We start from the raw sequence: 11,758 nt of genomic DNA on the forward strand, positions 1-11,758 counted from the left end.
TTGATTAATTGTTATGTCAATTACTCAGTTTTTGTTAAAATAATTTATTTTTATTAAAATATACTAATACATATAATTGGCATAATAATAAATAACTATCAAAATGTTGTCTATTTTATTTTACATATACTGGTATAAGTAACCAATAGTCCTGTACATTATCAAAGTCTTAACAACATGAGAATCGTAAAATACATTGCACTGTAACGAATAAATATCATTTTTTAGAGCTCATCAATTTTGTCAGTAATTGTTTTGTGATGCCAGTCGCACATCAATTGAGGTAGGTAAGGTATCCTCCTCCTGTATCACGTACTTTGTCGAAAGGTACGCAACAGAAATATATTGAAATATTATCAAAAATTATAAACATCATAACAATAAATTATCAATATTTCTTCACTTAAATCAATGTTTTTGACTACTGTTGGGCGACGGCGGTGGTGGATTTGGACTGAAATAAGTGCTCGACGAAGGCGAATGAGACCGCGGAGAAGGCGGAGGCGGGCTAGGTTCGATAGGCAACGCGAAATCTGAATCGTCGTACATGTCTGTTGGTAGGTCAGTTTGAGAACAAAGTGTCGGACACGGCGGCTCATAACGGTCGTTGTAGTGCAAATATTGATTACTCCTCAAGTAATCGCTCGTCTGGATGGTCAATGTTGTGGTAGGACTCGGAGGTGGATTCAACGGACTACAGTTTGACGGTGAAATTAAATCTTTGTGCGTGCCGTTTTGTATTGAAGTGTAAGCCGATACTGAAGCGAACACTCTCGGCACGGGTATGGCAGTGTACGTAACTAGATTGTTGTTTGACGGGCTGGGCGTGTTTTCAGGGTCACTTTGAAAAAATAAACGGTGTTGATCAAATTTTGTTTAACTAAATTATTATATGAATATTTACCTTTTAGCACAGCGATATATGACAATTAACAGCACAATGAATATCAAGATGAAGAATATGACGGTGAAGAACAATGTGCCCTTAAATGACTTGTCGCCAGCGAGGTTAACATTATAGCCCAGGTTTTTTATCATTGAACACGCCAAGAACGTTTCGTCTGATCCATCGACGCAATGTTTCCATCCATCACACACTTCTTTGGCTAATATGCAAAGGCCGTTTGAAATACATTGGAAACGATCGTTGGTCAGCGATCCGACTTCACAACAACGAGATTCGTCCGAGCCGTCAGCACATTGTCTGTTACCGTCACACACCCAATTCTTGTCTGTAACAATAGACAAGTTTATGATTTAACAAATCTTTCTAAAAAAAAAAAAAAATGTACACAAACTCTGGTTGTACCAACCTATACAATGTCCATCGAGACATTTGAACTGGTGTCTGTTACATTCAGAACAGTTGACTTCATCGGATCCGTCCTGACAATCCGTTTGGCCATCGCATCGCCATATTAGCGGCATGCATTCGGCACTCAGTGAGTTACAAATAAACTGTTCAGGACCGCACACTGGTACGCTGACACATTGCCGGTCGCTCATAATCAAGCCTAGGGGACAAGAGCACTCGTAATCGTTGGAAATGCTCTCATTGACGGCGGTCACAACGCAAAAATGAGAACAGTGCCCGTATTTGTTCATCGCACTGCATGGATGTGAAGCCAGATTCTAATTAAAAACAGACATACATACATAATATATATATATAATTACTAAGTATATTAATGGCTATAGTTTAAGAGAAAACTAAATAACATGTTTGATCACAATGATTTGATTTTAGTTTACTTTTCTGCGTTTTTGTCATTTTATTTAAAAATAATGTAGGTACTTGAAAACAATCGTACTTATACTATTTTCTTTACAGATTGTAATTTAAATTTACTCAACTATTACAACTGAAAGTGATAAAATTAAATAAACGCTTCGATGCATGTATGTAGATGGTAGAAATGCGAATAAAGGCATTGTAAAGACAAAAATGTGATTAAATTTGTATTTTCAGTATTAGAGAGAATATGATTAGAGTTTATAGGGTCTATAATAATTTTTGCAATTGTTACCTATACATTGTAATTAACAATATATAATAAAAATATTATCAAATATCTGTTGCCTGTTGATATTCGTTCACTGATTCACACATGGCAACCTGGAAATTCATAACGGTAAACTGCGATTTGCCCCCTTTTTTTGTTTTTTCCATAATAAAAAAAAACTTTGATTTCAGATTTTTGAAAAAATCTTCAGTTTAAGTTTCAGATCTAAAACTACACCTAAAAAAACGAAAATAAAGAAAAGTTTCTACAATTCTACCCCTTTTGAGAAAAAGGGTATTTGGTATTTTTTTTTATTTTGTCAAAATATATAGTGTAGATAATAGTATATCTAAAGAATATTTCATACATATTTAGAACTAATTTTTATTATTTTTAAAAAAGTTATATCGCTCCGTAATTCAGTTAAAAAATTAGGTTATTTTTCTCAATTTCGAAAAGATAGGGGTGAATTTTTTTTGAATTTTTGACTTAATAAAGTATTTTTAAGGTATGATTTTTGATCTATAAGTTTATTCCTCTAGGAGTTGAAATTTATTTTTTCTCTCTTATAGGTATATTTTTTGGGTTTAAGTTCTGAAAATTAGACTAAAGGTAGATCTAGACCAGGGCTATAACATATACAACTTTCCAAACAAATTGTATTCATTTTATGAAAAACATTAAAAAATATAAAGGAAAATTACACTTTAACCATTTTACACAACTTCCGTCCAATTCTGTTGTGACAGTGAATCCGACAAACAACAGGTACTCGAAAAGCAATTTTAAACACATGTTTTTCACTTTACCTCTGGAGAAGGAATATATATCGAGATAATATCGACCAACTGTGGTGTTTCATTCATTACAGTACTGCCTGCTTCGTTGAAAACACCGGTTGTTTTGTTAACTCTTTCGATTACTTCTTTTTCCTTGTCTATCCAATACAAATATGGACCAAGTACGGCTATATTGGTTATTTGACTACCATCGAATGATATCAATGTTCGCCTGTTTTCAATTAAAGCACGTGTTAAAATATGTTTGATATGTTTTTTTTTTTTAATAAATACTTTTACCTTTGATAGCCATGGATATCGCACACATCAATTTTACTGGAATATGAAAAATACACCATGTTCTTTACCCTGTCGATGGTAAGCGATTCAAGTGATAATAAATCCGATGCAATAATGACCTTCTGCTGACCATCAATTCGAGAGCGAATTACTCTGTGTTGACTTCCTAGATCCGTCCAATATATATACCTAAAAAAAAAAAAAAAATAAAAATTACAATCGTATTATTAAGTTTATTAATTTGAATCTTTCATGTCAATATTCCTATACCCTTTTTCTGGATGTATAGCCAAATTTCGTGGCTTTTCTCCGTCGAAAGCTTTGAATATTGAACCTTGAAAGCTGCTGTTTGTCAACCGAGTAACGTTAACAGTGTCTGTTACTGAACACGACCAGAACAGTAGTCTATTGTATGGATCCAACGCAAGATCATATAAATCGAATGTATTTCCGTTGTTTTTTATAAACGTGTTTGGATTCGAACCGTTTTCGTGACATCGTTTAATCGATTGGGTACGACTATCAATCTGAACAGCCAAAAAGATTATCAATAAAAAAACACTGTTAAAAATGTATTATAAAATATTATTAAGATACCCAATAAATCATGTGAGATATCGGATCGTATTCGACAGCTTTGACATGTTTCAATCCAATTACAGGAAGCGACGAATCCGAAGAGTCTTCAATGTCCATGACTACTCGATAAAATGTTGTTTTCTGAGCCACAATTAAAAAACTATTTGGGGCTAAAATAGAATTTAAAAATTGTTTCGATTATGTTTTGAATGATTAGTTTGAATAGTTTTAGTGTCAGAACCGTGAAACAGTCACCAAAACACATATAGTTGAATTTCTACCAAAACCATTTTTATCGGTTTTTGTAGTACTATACCTATCAATTTTTAAAGTAGATTTATATTTGTTCTGAAAATTGCTACGTAGCCAAATTTGATAATGTTGATAAAGAAAAAAATTAGTAAAAAGTTTTGTAAACAAACAGAAAAAAAGTCAGGTCTGAAAGGGTTGCTTTGTATTTGGCAGATAAAACACTTATACACAAATGTGGGGGGTTTTAACAGTGAATTGATGACTCTTTATCGTTGAGCAAATATAATAAAACACATACCCAGACAAGTGTTGTTTTTAAACAGAGTAAAGTGGGTTTCACATGAGCAGTGATAAGTCATTGGAACATGGCTTTCCGAAGAACCTTTTACGAGGCACAACTGCTGACAACCTCCATTGTTGTCTACGCACGGATTCGTTCCAGTTTGGCTTTGTTTGTCGTAAGTAATCAAATCAGTAACGTTATTCAAATAAACTTTGTTTTGTTTCTCCACGGTTTCTCCACTGTGAATATTGTTTTGGAAAAATGACCCATTTGTCCAGTCGAACCAATATAAAAAACCCTACAATCATTTTTAACATAAGCTACAAACTATCGTGCAAAGCAGAATTATACATTACATTAAAATATGTAATAGCCGATGGATATCCGTATGTAACAGTCGCTATTTTATTCTGTCGTTTTCCTTCTAAGTCAATACTTTCCACAGATCCACTACTTGGTGTCAAAGTAGTCCAATAAATTAGTCCGTGATCGTAATCTGTCGTTATACTCATGACTTTTCCTATTTTATTGACTAAACACTGTTTTCCTTCGCCGTCCATTGAAGACTTGTGAATAGAACCAGTAATTCCGTCGTACTCGCTCCAGTACATAAATCTAAAATGTTGTTATTTGCCATTTAACAGACTACAACGTTCAATTGTTGGAAATTGTCATTAAACTTACCCTTTTTTGGGATCGAGTAGTAAATTTTTAGGGTCTTTTATATCATTCCATAGCAGTACTTTGCGCATATTTCCGTCTAGTCTAGCGACTTCGATTCTTCTTGTACCAGAATCACACCAGTATAAATTACCGCCAATCCAATCAACGGCCAAACCTATAAAATAAAGAAATAACAGTAAATATTACTTGTTTTGTTTAACATAACATATTATAAACATCTGTTTTATGAAATAATTCAGATGTTGCTAATGCATTTTTTCTCGTGCACTTTTAATAGCACTCATGTCTGATTATGTACAACATTAAGTACAGCATTTTATTTTCAAATTTCACCTTACATCAGTGTTTTTACTAGAAATAAAAATCTCTAATAGAATACCTTCAGGAGATTGAAGACCGAACTCTATTATCCTTTCTGGCGTTGATCCGTTAAGGAATACTCTATTTATTGTTTTTAATTTGATATCTGCCCAATAAACTCGTTTGTTTAATACATCAATATCAACAGCACTTGACAATAAAAAACAACAATTAACATATAAAACAAAACAACTTAAAAAAAAATGTACACTCTAACAGAAACAAAATAGACTTGGTTTTTACCTAACTCCTTTCAAACCGGTTACAGGAATGGTATCGGTGTACTGGGTATTTTCAATACTTAACAAACCAATATGATCGTCTCTCGAATACACTAAAAACGCTTTAGGCAATATGCACGTCTTTCCATCTGAGGCCAATTCGTATTCTAATCTCAAACAAAGAAGCAAAATGAACAATGTGTGGTTATGTACAAAATATACAGATAATCTTTAAAAATAATAACTGTTGCCGATTATAATTACCTATTTCACAAGCACAACTGTAGTCTCCTTTAGGTTTATAAAAACATAAGTGGCTACAGTTTCCATTGTTGTCATAACACGGGTTGAAAGTCAATGGATCCTTATGGTTTACAGCTTTTACTCCCATTAAGTTAGGCAATTGATCTATAATAACTGTGCGATCTGATCCGGTGTTTTTATTAACCCTGTCAATGGCCCGTCGTTGCCAATCGGTCCAATACAGGTAATCACCCATTAAAGTTATTCCGAAAACATGTGGTAAGTTTTCATTTACTAGTTCTCGGCGATTTTCACCGTTCATATTAACTACCTGCAAAACCAAAATGTTATTACGTTAACTATGATAAAATATTGAAATTAAGAAAATATTAATGAAACATAAGATAGTACTACAACCAGCTTACTTCAATCCTATCAGTTTTAGCATCGCAGAAATAGAGATTTTTCGATTTTACGTCCAAAGTAATACCGTTGGGCCATCCAAGATCTTCTGTGACAAGAATCATTCTGTCACTTCCGTCGAAATTGGAACGTTCGATTTTGGGCCGCCTTTCAAACCAGTCTGACCAAAAAAGCCAACCAAGCTCTGGTGCTACGGCAATTCCTCGAGGCTCGACCAAATCATTAGCAATAATCACCTATGTCAAAACAATAGGAGTATTAAATAATATATATATATATATATACATATACCTAATGTATAATTTGAAAAGAAAAATATTACCCTTCGATGTTTTCCATTTAATCTAGCAACTTCAATTCGGTCTGTCCCAGTGTCGGTCCAGTAAATATTACGAGCGGCCCAATCAACTGCTATTCCGTCAGGATGATCTACTTCATTAGACAAAACGACTTCTTGGCTACTACCATTTATTTTCGCTCGTTGAATCATTTTGTTCTAAAAACAATATTCATAATTAAAACTCGTAACGTGTATGTTTTAAATGTTTAATTTTAAAACATATTCTTTGTACTTCATCATCAGTCCAATAAATGTAGCCTTCCACAGGATCGTAATCGATAGCGATAGCGTGAGCTAAGGCAGAAAGGGGTATGGTCATTATTGAATGATCTGGAGAGTCTAATGATATTTGGCCAATTTCAGTTTTTTGAACAACTAAGAGCAATTCTTGAACACCTAAAATATAAAAAATATTTTAAAAAAAAAATCTGTTTGAATTTGATAGACTGTATACAACAAACCATCGTCACAGTTGTGATGATCAACAAGTTTGATTCCTGTAGGACAAGCGCACGAGTATCCAGGAGAACTGGGCGCTAACAGACACAAGTCTGAACATCCACCATTGTTTTTATCGCACGGAGTAAGTTTGTCTGGCTGTCGTACAGGATCCCAAACTCTAATATCCATCGGCGCTAAATTGCTATGGATTAATTCACGGCTGCCTCCTCCCTTACGATCAGCTACATTAATCGACCTATGGAAAATAAAATAAAAATTATTTATTACTTTTTAAGTGATTTTAAGTATTTGCTATTAATACTAGATAATTATTTCATAAGTGATTGTGTCGAAATGTACATAAAACAATTTTGATTATGTTATAAAATCTATAATTAACATATTCTATGTTAATAATAGATTCTATGTTAATTACAATTTTTTTTCCCCATCAAAACTCTTTTGTGGGGAACAAACTTACAAGGGCAATATTTACAGTAAAACTTTTATTAGATTTATGTTGTAAAATTAACTTTTTATGAGTCTGTGAATAGAATAGATTTGATGAAATCAAATAGGACACAATTGAAACAATCAGTAACTGAATATTTTGCTCGGTTTGTATACAATTTATGACAGTTTTATAGTAGTAGTAAATACAGAGTGATTTATTAAGGATGACATTAATTTTCTTTTAAAATATTTGCACCATGGTAGTTTTTTTTTTTTATAGACACTATAGTTTAAGTTATATTACAACATTAGGCAATACTCAAATTCTAACTTTAATAACTTCAAAATTAATTATCCAAAACTGGTTATCGATCAGTCAACATTTTCAACAAATTTTTCTTAATTTAATAAGTTAACTAATTATCTACGTTAACATTTAAGCTAGCGACAGGTATAAGGATAGAATTAAAAAGTGTTTTAATCAAACAAACCATGTGTTCCAGTCCGTCCAATATAGTTTATCTTGATACAAAGCAATACCAAACGGATACGGTATGCCTTTCTCAAGAATAGTCTTTCTGTTTCTCCCGTCAAAGTCCATCACCTGTAATACATACATTGAAGTCATGTTAAAATTGAATACAAATCTTAAAAATCATCAACAATGCTACTAAGATCGAAGATACTAACATCGATAAATCCAAGTTTTCCATCGACCCAGTAGACCTGTCGGTTTTGGAAGTCTATTGTCAATCCATTTGGCCAAAATATCTTGTTATCACTAACTATCACTTTGCGTGTCGACAAATCGCCATTCATTCCGGCTCGTTCGATTTTGGGTACTTCTCCCCAATCAGTCCAAAACATTATGCTATAAATAATAACAAACAACATTAATAATACAAGTGCCCAACCATTAGTGAAATTGTAATCAAAGTTTACTATTTTCAATAATACATACCCATCCATAGGAACTAAAGCTATAGAACGAGGTTGGTCGATATCTTCCCAGTATAGCACCTTACGAAGTTTACCATCTAAGGATGCTACTTCAATTTTATTTGTATCTCCATCGGACCAATATATTTTTTTAGTCAACCAATCAATAGCTAACCCGTCAGGTGTTAGGATACCAGAATTTAAAATTGCTACCTGTTAGAGAAACCGACAAAAATGTTGTGATATATATTATAATAATGAATGGTAATTTATTTGTAAAAAAAACCTAAACGTTTTAAACATTTTCAGTTGTTAAAAAAAATCAAATTAATTAATTTTATCCTATTAAATTGTATTTTACCCTGTTATTAACGTGAGTTCCATTGAAAGTAACACATTGGATAGATTCTTGTCCATGATCTGTCCAACAAATCAGCGAACCTTTGTAATAGAAATCAATTGCAACACCTTCTGATAAGTCCTGCAATTCAGATACAGCGCAATTAATTCCATTAAATTAATTTTTTTCACTTCAATATATGTACTTACATTAACAATAATATTTATTTTATTATTAATTTTAGACATATTAGCCGTACGGATATCCTTCTTGGTCGTGTATATTAAATTTGGATACCCTAAAAATACACAGAAAAAATGACTTCATATAACTTTAACTATTATTATACAAATTAAACTTAATACAAAGCAAAGCTGGCAAAAATTACATTGATAATATTACTAAATTGAAATGCGGAACAAAAATAATTTAATTTTGTTCCCATTTGTTTTTGGTAACATTTTCAAAATTGATTCATAATTATGGTAACCAGATATAAAAAGCCAAAAAAATGTTTATTTTAAAACTTAGCTCATCTACTTTAATTGGCTAATGTGTATACTATTCTACCAAATTCGTTCATACCATAGCCCTTAGGTAATCTCCATCTATAAAATTGTTTTTTTTATCTTATTACTCTACTATATCTATTATCAACTATAAAAACTAATTATTTTAAATTATAATTTCAATGTAATGACAAATTATTAGCTGTGGGTCTAATGATCAAAATATTTTGAAACTTAATACATTGAAAATATAAGAAATATTCTAATGTATGATTATTGAAAAGTATAAATAAATAAAGTATTATATTAATTTTTTAAGGTAAAAATACCAAGTAAAAAATTTAAATTTAAATACAAAACATTATTAATATGCTTATAACATTTAAATCTAAAAAAAATAACATGTATAACATAAATCCTACATGTTTAACTTTATAAAAATTTGAAATTTTAATTATATTATATTGTATTAATAAAATATTAATGAATAACCAAATTAAAAAAAATCAAAACAAAAGAACCAAATAAACTTTATTAAAAAAATTCAATATCTCAGCATTTTACCTGTGCAACTACCAGCCAAACTAATAAATATTTTATATTTCTTTTATATAAAGCGATTAAAACATTTATAAAACCTTCACCTGTCTAGTTAAAGAATTTTTCTACTTAAACGTTTAACAATTTAAAAATAGCTTATAACAATCTATAATCTATGTTTTAACCATTAACTTTAAAAGAGCAAATTTTTAAACAACAAAATAATGACACTTATTAGATTGGATGTGAAAAATTACTTATAGCTTATTATTAAGGTTTTTTAACCGAAAAGATACAATGCTGATGGGTGATGATTTCATATTTCTATCGCTTCATATAAATGTGATAATTGTCGAACACCTAATGCTTACCGAAAACAAATGATAAATTCAACAATACTGGTATAATGCATAATAATATCATTCTAGAGCATTATCAGTAATGGCAAATGTCGATGGCAAGAAACGATTTGAATATCGACGGCCTGGCGGGGCCTGATCGATGTCAGTCTCGTGCCAAGTGCGAGCGTAATGGCTTCCTTGGCTTGAACTTGGCAAATCGCTGGACCGGAGGAGACATCATAATGTCGATTTAGACTTTGGAACGATATCTTCAAGTTTGGTAGGTTTTCAAAGACGTCGTATCAGCGACTCGAGACTTCCTCTCAGGTTCATACAATGACCGGCGACTTGGACAAACGGACAACTTCTCGTGTCACAAACCGAACGAGTGTTGCATAACGATTGTTGGGCTTTTTTTTTCAGTTCTAAACTTCGAAAACGGCGTAACCGAACGGCCGTTGGTGACAAACAAAAAAAAACAATAATACAAAAATTTAACAGTGTTCTTATCAACGTCCAGAGTGTAAACAAACGAGCATGCGACGGCGATAACGAAACGCCAATGGCGGCAGTGGCGGTCGCCGGTCGTTATTGTTGTCGCCTGTCGGGATGAAGAGCCGACCAGTTTACCTGGACCAAATACCTACCTATAGTGTACAATATTATAAAGATGCGTATATATATATATATATATATTATGTGTGTATTACCCATTCGACCATAAATTATCATCCCACAACCGATTGGATTGCCCTGGGCGGTCAGCGTAACAGGTGGAACGGGCACTACCCTCTCTGGAATATAGGTAACACATCATGATAATATATTATCCATACGGTATACTATGTATGTATTTATATATATATTATATGTATTATATATATATATATATATATATATATTACATATAATTCTATACAAAAATGTAAAATATTACATGTATACAGGTATATTAAAATGTATGTCTATGTTTTATATTTTCTCCGCGCGTCCCGTTAAGTTATTGTATACTACAATAAAATATAGAGGTATGTTGACAGTTTGTAATTAGATATTATAGATATTACATATAATAGGAATATTAAAAAAAAACAAACGAAAATCAAGATCGCCAGAAGTGTTATTGGTAATTTTCTTTGGTATAAATTATCCTAAAATAATAACTGTTAATTAAATTTTTTTGATTCGTGAATAGACACTATTATGTTGAGTATAATTTATTATTCATATAGGTAGTTTCAGGGCCGGATCCAGTGGGAGGGAGGAGGAGGGCGGGAATTTAACCCTATTAATCAAGACCGTAAGACCTTATCGACATTTTTTCAAATCGATAGAATGGACTATAATATATTATACCAACTACTAAGCTACTATATTATGTACCTATGGATAAATACTACAAACTCATTCTTCTTCTCAATGGTGTTTTAATTGGATACTTGTTTTAACCATTTTATCGCGTGTATAGTACCTATAATAACGTTACCTTTCAGGAAAAACGGATTACCAACATCCAAAATGACTATTATTATAATTATTCGACATTATCGTGTTTACGAACAGTAAACAATTAGCGTTAACAAAGCAATAACTAGTTTATTTGACGTCGGTTTTATTACTTTTTAGACTTTCGAATTTTACACGTTCCTGGTTATATTTTATAAATGGATAATCTTGTAAATCGGTCAACAATATAAAATTTTTATCTATTTTTTTAAACGTTTTTTT

General features: G+C 31.8%; 1 protein-coding gene across 1 annotated transcript; it reads right to left on the minus strand.

The window, feature by feature from the left end:
• Positions 1-68: 68 nt before the first annotated feature.
• Positions 69-10,557, minus strand: LOC126837087 (low-density lipoprotein receptor-related protein 6). The gene is made up of 23 exons (XM_050570879.1): positions 10,061-10,557; positions 8,850-8,938; positions 8,662-8,781; positions 8,323-8,513; positions 8,052-8,232; positions 7,853-7,965; positions 6,929-7,164; positions 6,700-6,863; positions 6,450-6,623; positions 6,130-6,363; positions 5,726-6,035; positions 5,484-5,628; positions 5,260-5,390; positions 4,881-5,034; positions 4,553-4,811; positions 4,212-4,494; positions 3,680-3,831; positions 3,353-3,609; positions 3,083-3,271; positions 2,813-3,014; positions 1,314-1,632; positions 905-1,232; positions 69-841 (listed from the first exon to the last, which is right to left on the minus strand). The coding sequence occupies exons 1-23, from the start codon at positions 10,110-10,112 to the stop codon at positions 409-411; spliced, it is 4,716 nt and encodes a 1,571-aa protein (XP_050426836.1). The 5' UTR covers positions 10,113-10,557; the 3' UTR covers positions 69-408.
• Between the last annotated feature and the right edge of the window lie 1,201 nt (positions 10,558-11,758).

The sequence above is a fragment of the Adelges cooleyi genome, unplaced genomic scaffold (genome assembly GCF_023614345.1).
Source record: "Adelges cooleyi isolate 19-005CV unplaced genomic scaffold, UGA_ACOO_1.1 ACOO_flye_CR_arks_rails_tigmint_CR_PRNA_247, whole genome shotgun sequence".
Classification (NCBI taxonomy): domain Eukaryota; kingdom Metazoa; phylum Arthropoda; class Insecta; order Hemiptera; family Adelgidae; genus Adelges; species Adelges cooleyi.

What these genes read in the sequence shown, in the direction of transcription:
- LOC126837087 (XM_050570879.1), bottom strand. Translation starts at nt 10,112, where the DNA reads ATGATATTATTATGCATTATACCAGTATTGTTGAATTTATCATTTGTT. An exon ending in GAAAACTTGGATTTATCGAT is followed by an intron (nt 7,966 to 8,051) that starts GTTAGTATCTTC and finishes TATGTATTACAG; the next exon opens with GTGATGGACTTTGACGGGAG. An exon ending in CTACTCGATCCCAAAAAAGG is followed by an intron (nt 4,812 to 4,880) that starts GTAAGTTTAATG and finishes ACAACATTTTAG; the next exon opens with ATTTATGTACTGGAGCGAGT.